Source organism: Acomys minous (genome assembly GCF_964271855.1).
Source record: "Acomys minous genome assembly, chromosome: 9".
In the NCBI taxonomy this organism is placed as follows: domain Eukaryota; kingdom Metazoa; phylum Chordata; class Mammalia; order Rodentia; family Muridae; genus Acomys; species Acomys minous.
The window spans coordinates 119,675,698-119,690,582 of NC_140490.1; the positions used below are offsets into that span (position 1 = coordinate 119,675,698).

Below are 14,885 nucleotides of genomic sequence, written 5' to 3' on the forward strand. Positions count from 1 at the left end.
GGTTTTTCAAAAGGCATTTGAGCTGAGGGCCCCTCTTATTGTTTCACAAAAGGGAAATAAAACATATTCATATAAATGCATGTCTATGTAACTCAAGATCCTAAGGTAGTAGTAAGTTGAGGAGAAATACTTCTCTAGAAAATTGGTCTTATACTCTGTGTATTGCTGTGCTCCTGGGGACATTGCTTTTCCTTTCTTTCGTTAGACCAGACTACATGGTCTCAGGGCAAGAACGCAACATCCCAATTCTTTTTCTGTTGCTAGATTCCCTGATTGCAAAACTACTGACTCATAAGGTGGTTGAAGAAGGGCAAGAGATCGCAGCTAAACTGAAAACTTTATGTAGTAGTAGTGCGTTCATGGTCACATGTATACATGTGTATGTGTGTATGTATGTGATATATATTATAAACATACATAATATACTATATGTACCAATTCTTTCAAAGGTGTTAGAAAGGAGGCTCCTCTCATAAGACCTCACACTCAGCTGTGTCCCTAAGCCACTGAGAAACTACAGGACTTCAGTAGGACTGTTGAAGTTGAACTCCAGTGAGCTCACAAATGTTTATGTAAAAATCTAAAATGACATGGAGTCAAAGAAGATATTGAAAAGGAAAGATATGAACTTGAGGATGTAACAAATGTTAGGTTAAAAAAAAGGAGAAGAATGAAGAGACTAGGGTTGGACGAAGTCTTTTTTTTTTTCTTTCGGATTTATTCTATGATGTGAAAACATCAGTGGAAAGATGTATTAGACCTTTGAGAAGTTGGGAATGAAATTTGACTTAAACATTTTACTTTGTAGTTGTCAGGATTACCCTACCATTAACATGACTGCTACCTTTACATAAAAGCGGCCAAATTTACACACAGCCAAGAAGGTGGAGTGGAGACCTCACCAGACATTGTGGCAGTACCTTGCTCCGTATGATGTGCCATGGTTACCACAGTATGGGTTTTAATAACTGTTGCCTGTCCATCATGCTCAACCAGGCATGTGAACAACATGTCCTTCTCATGGGCAGACATGGTCACCAAGAGCCAGCTGGTCCGGCTGTAGGTTCCATCCTTGTTTTCTGTGAGTGTAGAAGCCACTTCTGCCTGGGACATATTTCCGTTCTTTAGCCAGGTCAACTGAAGGCTCAAAGGATAGAAATTCTTCACCTGGCAGGTGACATTTACCAGATTCCATATCATTGTTGGCTGCTGGCTGATCTCTACCATGGGCAAAACTGCAACAGCACAAGCAGAACGTGAGGCAGAGGGAACTGAGGTGCAGACAGACCCCAAAACAGAGTCTGGGGTGATGAGGACTCACCCCTGATGCAAATGTGGTCATGGGGACAGATGGAGTGTTTGTTCCAGATTAGAGCCAGCACTAAGCACAGCTCCTGACTTTCAGAAGCTCAGGCAGTGATGGGGTGAGGATTCTAATAAGTAAAATTAATAAGCATAACGCCTGTGTACACCAGGAAAAAATGAATGCCTAAAAATGCTGTGCATGAGTTGTGTGGATCATAATTAGTATAGTTTTAATTTCTTCTGTTAAAATAAGTACAATTTCCTTCAGGTGCTCATCATAGTCTATGACACCCTCTGTGCGATATACATGAATATTTGTGGGGAACTGTGGATAAACCAATCTGACTGGATGTGAGCTTGCTCTGGGATTCCGAGACATCTACCTCGAATGATGTCAGACAAGTTGGCAGTTCCACGGAGAAGTCCTCCTCGCAAGCTGGCATGGGAAACTTCACAGACAACCTGAGAATGGACATCCTCAGGGCTCAGCACCATCTGGGCTATGCTGAAGATATTGTAGGAGGGGCTTTCTCCTTCAGGGTTCACAATTGTTTTGAAGGGAGAGAGCTCATTTCCATTTTTGAACCACTTCAGTGAGATGTTCCGAGGGGAGAATCCATGGGACCTGCATGTGAAGGTCACTGTCTGCCCAGGTGCAGCTCTGGCTGCAGGACCCGAGACCACAGGAGGAGATGGTTTAGCTGTAAACGAGCATGCAGACAAGGATGTGATTGTGATGGCCAGTACTAATAGGGTAACATTATGAAGAACCTTCCTAGACAATGTCGCAATTGTCATGGTTTACTGTGGTGCTTGGGATTAATACCAGAGCTTCAGTCACACCAAAGTCCTTCTTTCCTCCCATGTCACCCCTATGTTCCAGGCATAGATGGTAACTGCTCATCCTCCTCAAAGTTTTTTCCTCCAGGTTTTGTCTTGGTCCCTTTTGTGGTATCCTTTGTTTTGTGTTCCCAGAGGTTAGCAGAGATGCCCAGGGGAAACTGAGGAAGGGCAAGGCTAGCTGCAACTGTAGCTCTAGTCAACGAAGAGTTACAAATGTATTTAATAATTAATATAATTTACTCCTGCTAGCCTCCTCACGAAACCTTGACAACTTAAGGTAAATGTTTCTAGATTTACATCTACTATAATCCAGTGTTGGGATCTGTTTTCTGGAGTGCTTAGCAGAAGCAGGCCAGAGGACTTACAACCTTGGCAAACTCTCACACAGCCTTGAGGACTTAGCAAGATACTTCTGTTGGTTAAGAAAGCTTATTATTAATTCCAGGTATGGATGTGGAGCTTGATATAACTCTTTTACCTAAAATTTGAAAAAAATCCTAAGCATATAGATAACTAAAGCAATTGTTAGCATTTGTTTCTGTTCCAAGAATCCTCTGGTTCACATGTATGTATACTGTATAAAAGGTGTGAGAGAAATAAACTCGGGGCTACAGTATTTACTGTTAGTCCTCCTGAATACTTGTGTTTTTTCTTATCTCTTTTGCTATATCTTGTCTATCTTTTCCTATGTCTTTTTTATTTCTCCAGCCTCACACCACGTATGTAGTTACTGGCTGATATTGTTCCGAGTGACCTCTGGCATCCCAGAAAATAAAATACATGGCTGAAGTGCCACAAAGCTGGAACCCTTCCTGAGTGCTCCAGTTGTGTTTCCTTCCTGCCTTCCTTGCTTCCCTTCTATCTTTCTTTCTTTTGTTCTACCTATCCGCCATTATGTCTAATCTGTATCAAATCATAAATTTAAAACTGAGAGCCCAACGGCCTGCATCTCCAAATATGGGCTTCACGTGGACTTAATTTTAGATTTAAAACAAACAAATAAATAAACAAGCAAACGAGATTACCTTCTGTGAAGGAGGTAGAATAGGTTCATTTTCTAATTGTTAATCTCAAAGGACACAAAGGAAAGCCTGCTGAGTAGACAGAAATAGTCTCCTCTCCTAAAAACACCCTGGGTCTCCTCCCTGAGAGGTAGTTCTTTTGGCTTTAGGTAGTTGTGTTCAGCAGGCTGGGCCCTGATATTCTGAAGCATAAGGAGCTGTCATCCCTCAGCTTGGTGTCTTAACCAGCTCTATCAAGGGAATAATCATGTATCAATTGTTGCCTCAAAGCATGCATTTGATATGTCAGATGCTAGTATACCCATATGGCAACAAGTAAAGGAACATGGACCTAGGGTTTTCCTGTTTTCCATAGAATTCCAAAAAATAGCCAGGTGAAGACCCACCAGCCCCGCTGTGACTTCTTTGATATCTAAGTTCTAGAGAGGGAAAGTGTAGAGTCCAAGGTCACTTGGCCCCTTAGTCACACAGCTCACATGAAATATTTTACACAAGGCAACACAGCTCCCATGAACTATTTCACACAAGTCAGCATTTTCTTTAAGAACGTTATATGACTTCACCCCTTTAGTACAGCCAGTCTACTCACTGTGCTAACGGAAGGGGTACCATGTGAGGCCTCCGTGTGGAAGGTCTTATCCTGGGCACATGTTATGGAGTAGCAGTGCTGGGATGCATAGCCAAGCATTTAGATTCCTTTCTTTCTCCTGCAATTCTGGTGTTCCTAATGACCCTGACATCACCAGCCAAGAATATGTACATTTTTCCTCCCTCATCAAGGATCACCTACCAGGGACCTATGGCTGTCATCATCACAAAACTGAAAACTGGGGATTCCATAGAGAATAAAAGTTTCCCACCCCATGGATTCCTGATGCCAGCCTCTCATCAGTTCTCTAGGTTGCCATCACAGTCTAGAAAAGTGTGCACAGGAGCCAACTTCTACAGAAGAGGAAACTGAGGGTCAGATTTAGTGAGTCATCCAAAAATTTAAAACCATGACATGCCCCCTGGTTTGTTTGTTTGTTTGTTTGTTTGTTTGTTTTGGCATGCTGTTGTGTGAGGTGCTATGCAGAGTGGCCAGCATTTCTCTCTGAAAGCTCTCTGACTATCACGATCCCACAAACAAGGACACTGAGGTTGAAACAGAATCTTGGACACTGTTTTGACCTGTTGAAGAAATCGGAGGTGAAGACAGCAATAAAGTACTCACCAAGCACATACAACTCGGTGCCTCCCCCAGACTGAAGCTCCTTCCCATAATCTGTTAAGTCCCTCTGGAACTTCACACAGTAGTAGGTGCCAGCATCAGCAGGTGTGACATCACTGATGCGGATGGAAAAGTCCAGGTTGTTTCTCTTTGTAGCATCTGTAACATTTGTGACTCTGGGGAAATGCTCTCCTGTGAAACTATATATAAGCTGCCGATTTGAGCCTACACCCTTGAACCACCTTATGGGCCCCGTAGGGAGTGGAGTGGTGATAGTGCAGTTCAGAGTGGCTGAGTCTCCAGCAGAGACAGAAACCGACTTCTCAGGCTGAATCACCTTCAGATCCCGCCCAGTTGCTCCTGTAGGAAAACGTCAGTTAGTGCAGATCCTGATGGGAACCCACGGGTTTGTGATCTAACACTGTTACTTACTAGAGCTCAGTGTGCATGTGATTACCTTTCCTCTTACTTGGGCCTCTTAACACAATAATGTATCACAGATGAGTCAACTGAATCATGGAGATACTAGAAACTTGGCAGGATTGTGACTGAACCCTTAATTTTGTTTGGAATTCTCACGTTTCATCCAGTATCTGTCTGGTGTTTGTTGTCTGTGCGCATGGAATATGTTAGTTCTGTTACAATAGAATTGGGTGTGAAAATGACCATAAAACCACCTTTATGCAGATTACAGAGGTTCTTAAAGAGGAAATTAATGGATGGAATAGAATAGATAGAACTACAACAACAAGAACAACAACAGCAACCCTTAGGAATTAATAATTTTGAACCACTGAAAACAAAAGAAGGGAAACACACACTTAGACTACCTAATCTGTGTCAAGTCATAAATTTAAAACTGAGAGCCCAACGGCCTGCATCTCCAAATATGGGCTTCACGTGGACTTAATTTTAGATTTAAAACAAACAAATAAATAAACAAGCAAACGAGATTACCTTCTGTGAAGGAGGTAGAATAGGTTCATTTTCTAATTGTTAATCTCAAAGGACACAGAGGAAAGCCTGCTGAGTAGACAGAAATAGTCTCCTTTCTGAAAAGCACACATATTTATGGACAATTGGGAGGAAAACAGTGTGCCCTGTAGATGCCTTTTGTTGAGCTTATCACAATTTACCTGTCTTGCAGGCAAAATCTGACAAAAGTCATGCATATTTGTATTTATATATAGGTGATTCCTTCTCAAATGACCATCCAACCAAGAGGGTTAACATGTGTGATTTGAAGTCTTGCTATGTAAACATTAGCACACTTAATGTCCCTAGAGACTCAGAGTTCTATAGCCAGTCACCATTTATTAGGAGTTTCTGGCTGTGCTGACACTGCCCAAATTCAGTGAAAAAACTTTGGTGGGATTAAGATCAGAGTGCATGTGGATGCAGAAGTCACATGGGTTAAAGGGAAAGTTTATCTCACACCCAGCAGGTGATCAAATTATGATCTTTATCAAATGCTCATCGACTCCCCCTTTGAAGGGACTCTGGCCAGCTGGAGCATGGCAGGCATGGCTCAAGTAGGCTCTGCCCTTCTCAACTCCTTCTACTTTGCTAAAAATCCCTTAGATTACACTCCTAAAGCTGGCCACAGTAGTCTGTTCCCTCACCTGATCACTTTCTCTTCCTGAGGTTGACTGCCATTTCCAGCTATCAGAAGCCCCACCTGTCTCACATAATTAACACACCTAATCAAAATTAAACACTTAATCCTAACACAGTGTTCCTCAACTATTAAAATAAACTGTCATTTTCCTCTGAGCCATGTCTGTCTCCTCTCTATACAGAGGCAGTCTTTTGTTCTCTGGGACAAATACAGGCCCTCCTTTTCCCTTGTCCCCTTCCCCTTCTCTGTCACCCTTTCTCTCCTGTCTTTGTCTCTTGTTCCCTGCCCTCTGTTTGTATGGGGTGAATGACTCTCCCTTTGCCTGTGAACTTGCTATTAGTGTTCTTGAGCTGATGATATTTTTTTCTAATACCCTTCCATAATAACTGCATTAAAAACTTCACCCTAGAAAGATGAAAATAAAGTAGAATCCCAGTTGTAAGTATGCATGCACAAATTGTACTTATCAGTGGCCTTGTTACAAGTTTCGGGATCACATCCTCGTTCTGTCTCATCATTTGGGTGCAGGAAAAGCTATACAGAAACAGTAAACTGTGTCTCCGGCTTGTTCCCACTGAAGGAGCAGAAGCCTCTGTACTCTGACTTCCTCCTTTCTCCTAGCGAGCCTTTCACTAAGTTGGACAGTGGTGTTCACGGTACAATCAGGACAATAATCACTTCCTCCATAGGGCTAATTATAGAGAGCACATGACCACGAGAAGCACAGAGCTGTTGTTGACACAGTGTGTCATTAAGGTAGAGTTCTGAGTGAAGCAGAGAAATTTCTGGCCCCAGGAATGGTTTTAGAGCAGACCTGTGCAATATGAAAGCTTTCCCTGAGATGACAGTTGAACAGGGCTTTGCTTTGGTTATGTATTAGGGACCCTGGGTCTCCTCCCTGAGAGTGAGTTCTTTTGGCTTTAGGTAGTTGTGTTCAGCAGGCTGGGCCCTGATATTCTGAAGCATAAGCAGCTGTCATCCCTCAGCTTGGTGTCTTAACCAGCTCCATCAAGGGAATAATCATGTATCAATTGCTGCCTCAAAGCATGCATTTGATATTTTAGATGCCAGTATACCCATATGGCAACAAGTAAAGGAACATGAACCTAGGGTTTTCCTGTTTTCCATAGAATTCCAAAAAATAGCCAGGTGAAGACCCACCAGCCCCGCTGTGGCTTCTTTGATATCTAAGTTCTAGAGAGGGAAAGTGTAGAGTCCAAGGTCACTTGGCCCCTTAGTCACACAGCTCACATGAAATATTTTACACAAGGCAACACAGCTCCCATGAACTATTTCACACAAGTCAGCAGTTTCTTTAAGAATGTTACATGACTTCACCCCTTTAGTACAGCCAGTCTACGCACTGTGCTAACAGATGGGGTACCATGTGAGGCCTCCATGTGGAAGGTCTTGTCCTGGGCACATGTTATGGAGTAGCAGTGCTGGGATGCATAGCCAAGCATTTAGATTCCTTCCTTTCTCCTGCAGTTCCGGTGTTCCTAATGACCCTGACATCACCAGCCAAGAATATGGACATTTTTCCTCCCTCATCCAGGATCCTCTACTAGGGACCTATGGCTGTCATCATCACAAAACTGAAAACTGGGGATTCCATAGAGAATAACAGTTTCCCACCCCATGGATTCCTGATGCCAGACTCTCATCAGTTCTCTAGGTAGCCATCGCAGTCTGGAAAAGTGTGCACAGGAGCCAGCTACCTCAGAAGAGGAAACTGAGGGTCAGATTTAGTGAGTCATCCAAAGTTTTAAAACCATGACATGCCCCCTGGTTTGTTTGTTTGTTTGTTTGTTTGTTTTGGCATGCTGTTGTGTGAGGTGCTGTGCAGAGTGGCCAGCATTTCTCTCTGAAAGCTCTCTGACTACCGCGATCCCACAAACAAGGACACTGAGGCTGAAACAGAATCTTGGACACTGTTTTGACCTGTTGAAGAAATCAGAGGTGAAGACAGCAATAAAGTACTCACCAAGCACATACAACTCGGTGCCTCCCCCAGACTGAAACTCCTTCCCATACTCTGATAAGTCTATCTTGAACTTCACACAGTAGTAGGTGCCAGCATCAGCAGGTGTGACATCACTGATGCGGATGGAAAAGTCCAGGTTGGTTCTCTTTGTTGTATCTGCAACATCTGTGACTCTGGGGAAATGCCTTCCTGTAAAACTATATATAAGCTGCCGATTTGACCCTGTACCCTTGAACCACCTTATGGGCCCAATAGGGATCAGAGCGGTCATAGTGCAGTTCAGAGTGGCTGAGTCTCCAGCAGAGACAGAAACCGACTTCTCAGGCTGAATCACCTTCAGCTCCTGCTCAGCTGCTCCTGTAGGAAACATCAGTTAGTGCTCATCCTGATGGGAACCCACAGGTTTGTGATCTATCACTGTTACTTACTAGAGCTCAGTGTGCATGTGATCACCGTTCCCCTCACTTGGGCCACTTAACACAACAGTGTAGCACAGATGAGTCAACTGAATCACAGAGACACTGGAACCTTGGCAGGATTGTGACTGAACCCTTAATTTTGTTTGGAATTCTCACGTTTCATCCAGTATCTGTCTGGTGTTTGTTGTCTGTGCGCATGGAATATCTTAGTTCTGTTACAATAGAATTGGGTGTGAAAATGACCATAAAACCACCTTTATGCAGATTACAGAGGTTCTTAAAGAGGAAAGTAATGGATGGAATAGAACAGACAGAACTACGAAAAATTATCTTGACTGAAGTAACTCAGACCCAGAAAGACAAGTATAGCGTGTACTCACTTGTATGTTCAGAAATTCAAACTTGGCGAGAGAATGCAGCAAACATGGGTCACAGATCCCCATCTCAAAGGATTCCATCTTTTTTTCTTGCACATTGTATGGTCAGTCACCTGAGCGCATTGCCCTGTGTCCCCTCTCTTCCCTCTTACTGTTTTCTTAGTTACTCTGACCCCCATAACTCTGACAGTTCTGACCCCTTCTTGCCTGGACATTTGTGATCTGGAAAGGCTGCACTGTACTTCACTCACTTACTACACTACTGCACGGAGGCTACACAAACTCACTTAAATATGAAAAAAGCAAAAGGAAGGCATGGAAAACACTAAAGAAAGCCAAGAGTCTAATTAGCAAAATAAGAACACCACACAGAAAGAAATTCTAAGAAGGAAACAAATGATTTTGGGGGAATTAAGGCTTATGGTAACTTAGAAGTTTACAGGGTCTACAGAGGCCTTAAGAATTTTATGAAAAAATTACAAACATAGAAATGGAAACAATAATGTCACTGAGTCAGCAGTTCAGGGGTAGTGGGCAAATAAAGACATTAAATAATTTAGAGTGTAGGAGCAAGATTTTTGAAAATAATGTTGTCAAACATCTTCCCAGTTTGATAAAACACAAGAACTGTAAATCCAACATGATGAATTAATTCAATGTGATACAAACACAGAGAGAATCAAACCAGCACACAGTAGAACTCAACTGAGAAAAGCTGAGTCGTAATAGAAGGCTGAAAGGAAATGAATTAATCTCTTTTAAAATTCCGCAAAAGTATATGAGCACAGCTGATATTAGAAATGTCAACATACGGGAAGCAGTGAGATAGTGTTTTGGTCAAAAAGAGAAAATACACCCAGAATTGAAATCAAACCAGGGATTCTACACATGACAATATTATGGGATCAAGACAAAGGGGGAAACAGGGTATTCCAAATAAAATGTCTGGTCATGACTGTACCTGCCCTTCAGGGGGCGCTAGTGGGCTCTCTGGGCAGAAGGAAAGGATGGCAGAGAGTAAGAACAGTAGTGAACGGTGATGTAACGTTTGTCTGGTAGAGATTATTAAATTTTCATAAATCATTCTGAGCTCATAGCTTCCACTTAGTTGTTGGATAGGAGTAGATCTAATCTTCCGCCTTGATTGGTATTCATTAATAATCTTAGGGAAGGCCACACACCAGGCGCTGCTGAGAGGGATGGAGGATGGCCTCCGACCACATGGTCACTGTTACTTCTCACACTAGAATATAGTGGGGACCCCCAGCTTCCCTAAGGAACTGAAGCCAACAGCAAAAGGAACTGTGACAAGTTAAAACTTTGTGTAATGTCACAATGCCAGATCTAGAAATAATGTGCACAGTATTAGGATACTAACTAATAAAAAATAAAACACAATGAAAATAACAACAGTGAATTACAGTATGTAAGAAAGTAAGGCAACTTATATTTTGGCATAAGTATTTATACAAATTATCTAACTAATTTTTGTCAAAATTCTATAATCTGTTCCAATTTGAAATATCACATTTGTGTTCCAAAATTATTGACAAAATTATTTGTAACAAAGCAACATAGAAGTTTAAAAAACTAAAAAAAGCTTATGTGCTAAGATATCATAACACAAGAAACTGAAAAATAAAGCAACTCTTAAAAATTGTGAACTGATTTATTATAGTATTTTAAAACTCAAATGTAACTTCAAATTTTACTAAACACTTGCACCTATTTTGTGAGACAGGAACACAGCTTAAGTATAGAAATAGAACGTGTGACTTCCTGATCCAGTAGGATTGTCTAGATATGACACAAGTGTGCCATCACTCTTCTGCAACATTTCTTTTTTTTTTTTTTTACTTTTTACTTTTTTATTTTTAAAATTTTTTCCCCTCCTTTATTAATTTATTCTTGTTACATCTCAATGGTTATCCCATCCCTTGTATCCTCCCATTCTTCCCTCCCTCCCAATTTCCCCTTATTCCCCTCCCCTATGACTGTTCCTGAGGTGGATTACCTCCCCCTCTATATGATCATAGGGTATCAAGTCTCTTCTTGGTAACCTGCTGTCCTTCCTCTGATTGCCACCAGGTCTCCCCGTCCAGGGGACATGGTCAAAGGTGAGGCACCAGAGTATGTGAGAAAGTAATATCCCACGCTCCACTCTACTGTGGAGAGTGTTCTGTCCATTGGCTAGATCTGGGTAGGGGCTTAAGGTTTACCGCCTGTATTGTCCTTGGCTGGTGCCTTAGTTTGTGCGGGACCCCTGTGACCAAATCTGCCTATCATAATGTTCTACTTGTAGGCTTCTAGGACCCTCTGGGTCCTTCTACTTTGCCTTTCTCCCATGATTCTCTCATCTAGAGTCCCACTAGAATGTCCTCCCCTCTGTCTCAGTTTCCTGGTAAGTGAAGGCTTTCGTGGGACATGCCCGTTGGGCTAATATGCAGATATAAGTGAGTATATACCATTTGAGTCTTTCTGCTTCTGGGTTAACTCACTCATTATGATCATTTCTAGCTCAATCCATTTATCCACAAATTTCGGGAATTCCTTGTTTTTAATAGCTGAATAGTATTCCATAGTGTATATGCACCAGAGTTTCTTTATCCGTTCTTCTATTGAGGGACACTTAGGCTGTTTCCATGTTCTGGCTATTATGAATAAGGCTGCTATGAACATGGTTGAGCAAATTTTCTTGCTGTGTGCTGGAGCATCTTCTGGGTATATTCCAAGGAGTGGAATAGCTGGGTCTTGAGGAAGCCCTATTCCCATTTTTCTGAGATAGCACCAGATAGATTTCCAAAGTGGTTGTACTAGTTTGCATTCCCACCAGCAATGAAGGAGTGTTCCTCTCTCCCCACATCCTCGCCAGTATGTGGTGTCGCTTGAATTTTTGATCTTAGCCATCGTGATGGGTGTAAGATGGAATCTCAGCGTTGTTTTGATTTGCATTTCCCTGATGATTAAGGAGGTTGAGCATTTCTTTAAGTGTTTCTCAGCCATTTGATATTCCTCTGTTGAGAATTCTCTGTTTAGTTCCATGCCCCATTTCTCGATTGGGTTATTTGCTTTGGTGGTATTTAATTTCTTGAGTTCTTTATATATTTTGGATATTAGACCTTTGTCAGATGTGGGGTTGGTGAAGATCTTTTCCCAGTCTGTAGACTGTCGCTTTGTTCTCTTTACCGTGTCACCTGCCTTACAGAAGCTTCTCAGCCTCATGAGGTCCCATTTATTAATTGTTGACATTAATGCCTGGGCTGTTGGTGTTCTGTTCAGGAAGTTGTCTCCTGTGCCAATATGTTCCAGGCTCTTTCCCATTTTTTCTTCTAAGTGATTTAGTGTCTCTGGTTTTATGTTGAGGTCTTTAATCCACTTGGATTTGAGTTTTGTACAAGGTGACAAATATGGGTCCAGTTGCATTTTTTTACACATAGACATCCAGTTAGACCAGCACTATTTGTTGAAGATGCTATCCCTTTTCCATCGAATTGATTTGGCTTCTTTGTCAAAAATCAAATGACCATATGTGTATGGATTCATATCTGGGTCTTCGATTCGATTCCACTGATCAACCAGCCTGTTGCTGTGCCAGTACCATGCTGTTTTAATTACTATTGCTTTATAGTACAGTTTGGGATCAGGTATGGAGACTCCTCCAGAGCACCTTTTATTGTACAAGATTGTTTTAGCTATTCTGGGTTTTTTGTTTTTCCGTATGAAGTTCAGAATTGAACTTTCAATGTCTTTAAAAAATTGTGTAGGTATTTTGATAGGGATTGCATTGAATCTGTAGATTGCTTTTGGTAGGATGGCCATTTTTATTATGTTAATTCTCCCAATCCATGAGCAAGGTAGATCCTTCCATCTTCTCATGTCATCTTCAATCTCTTTCTTTAGGGTTTTGAAATTTTTTTCAAACAGGTCCTTCACTTGCTTAGTAAGAGTAACTCCTAAGTACTTTATATTGCTTGTGGCTAATGTGAAGGGTGTAGTTTTCCTAATTTCTTCCTCTGCAAGCTTATCATTTGTGTATAGGAAGGCTACAGACTTTTTTGAGTTAATTTTGTATCCAGCCAATTTGCTGAAGGTGTTTATCAGCTGTAGGAGTTCTCTGGTGGAATTTTGAGGGTCACTTATGTAGACTATCATATCATCTGCAAATAGGGATAATTTGACTTTCTCCTTTCCCATTTGAATACCCTTGATCTCCTTATGTTGTCTTATTGCTCTGGCTAGAACTTCGAGTACTATATTGAATGGATATGGAGAGAGTGGGCAGCCTTGCCTTGTTCCTGATTTTAGAGGAATTTCCTTGAGTATCTCACCATTTACTTTGATTTTGGCTATTGGCTTCCTATATATAGCCTTTATTATGTTGAGGAAAGTGCCTTGTATTCCCGATCTCTCTAAAACTTTAAACATGAATGGGTGTTGGATTTTATCAAATGCTTTCTCTGCATCCAAAGAGATGATCATGTGGTTTTTTATTTTCAGTTTGTTTATGTGGTGGATTACATTGATGGATTTCTGTATATTAAACCATCCTTGCATGCCTGGAATGAAGCCTACTTGGTCATGATGAATGATATCTCTGATGTGCTCTTGTATTCGTTTTGCAAGTATTTTATTTAATATTTTTGCATCGATGTTCATCAGCGAAATTGGTCTGAAATTCTCTTTCTTTGTTGAGTCTTTGTGAGGTTTAGGTATCAATGAGACTATGGCCTCATAGAATGAGTTTGGTAATGTTCCATCCCTTTCTATCTTTTGGAGTAGCTTGAAGAGTATCAGTATTAGCTCGCTCTTGAAGGTCTGGTAGAATTCTGCACTGAAGCCATCTGGCCCTGGGCTTTTTTTGGTTGGGAGACTATCAATGATTACTTCAATTTCTGTAGGGGAAATGGGACTATTTAGCTTCTTTATCTGTTCTTCACTCAACTTTGGCAAGTGAAAATGATCAAGAAAATCGTCCATTTCCCTTAGATTTTTCAAATTTTGTGGCATATATGCCTTCAAAGTAGGATCTTATGATTCTTTGTATTTCTTCAGTGTCTGTTGTTATGTCTCCCTTTTCATTTCTGATTTTGTTGATTTCAATACTGTCTCTCTGCCTTTTAGTTAGTTTGGCTAATGGTCTGTCTATCTTGTTGACTTTCTCAAAGAACCAGCTCTTGGTTTTGTTGATTCTTTGGACTGTTTTCTTAGTTTCTAATTTGTTAATTTCACCACTGAGTTTGATTATTTCCAGACGTCTACTCCTTTTGGGTGTTTCTGCTTCTTTTTTTTCTAGGGCTTCGAATTGTGTCAAGGTTTATGGGCGATGCTTCCAATTTCTTTTTAAAGGCACCTAGTGCTATGAATTTTCCTCTTAGCACTGCTTTCAATGTATCCCACAAATTTGGGTATGTTGTTCCTTCATTTTCATTGAATTTCAGAAACTCCTTGATTTCTTTGTTTATTTCTTCCCTGACCCATCTGCAACATTTCTTAACTAGCAAAAGATTCTCTAACATACGGAATAATAAACTAAAGTGAAATAATTTTTAACACTTATAAATGAGTATGATAAATTTAATTCTATAAAGGTAAAATCATAAATATGGGGAGAAATGAAGGACAATGTCATCTGCCCAGGACCCACCTCATCTCTCACAAAGAATTAATAGAGTAGCCAGCCGTATTTTAAGGCAACCCAGTATGGGAGAGTGAAGGAAGCCATCGAGGGAGTGACTAGAACCTTGCCTGTCTGGGATGCATACACAGAAAACTGAGCTAAGTATCCTGGCAACTGTGGAAGTTCCTTAGAGAGGGGGTTTGAGAATCTAGGCTAACTCCGTATGCATGGAGGTGGGTGATCATAGGTAGCGGGAGCATTCAGTCACTACTGGCTTCAGCTGATTTAGGGAGACCAGCTGGAGTCTGCACAGCAGCTATGCTTGGGAGGAACTCCATCCGTCCTCTCTTTGCCATCCCCAGAGCCCAGGACACAGTAGCTATGTAGTATTTAAACCACTGAAGTGCCTCTGACTTCATACTATTTGGGTTGTAGAAGGTCAGACAGTCCTTCAAATCCTCCGCCATGTACAGTCACCGTGGTCCTCACC

General features: G+C 41.4%; 1 protein-coding gene across 3 annotated transcripts in view; it reads right to left on the reverse strand.

The window, feature by feature from the left end:
* The window catches only part of LOC311605453 (immunoglobulin gamma-1 heavy chain-like), a 100,977-nt gene that overhangs the window by 9,031 nt on the left and 77,061 nt on the right, over window positions 1-14,885 (reverse strand). The window contains exons 5-8 of one of the 3 annotated variants that reach the window (XM_084795975.1): window positions 7,983-8,339; window positions 4,384-4,740; window positions 1,689-2,006; window positions 921-1,235 (exon numbers count right to left, since the gene is read on the reverse strand). In XM_084795975.1, coding sequence (XP_084652101.1) covers window positions 921-1,235; window positions 1,689-2,006; window positions 4,384-4,740; window positions 7,983-8,339 — 1,347 coding nt within the window. Of the gene's footprint in view, window positions 1-902; window positions 1,236-1,688; window positions 2,007-4,383; window positions 4,741-7,982; window positions 8,340-14,885 lie in introns of all 3 variants that reach the window. The other 2 variants (XM_084795976.1, XM_084795977.1) reach the window with 2 other exon arrangements.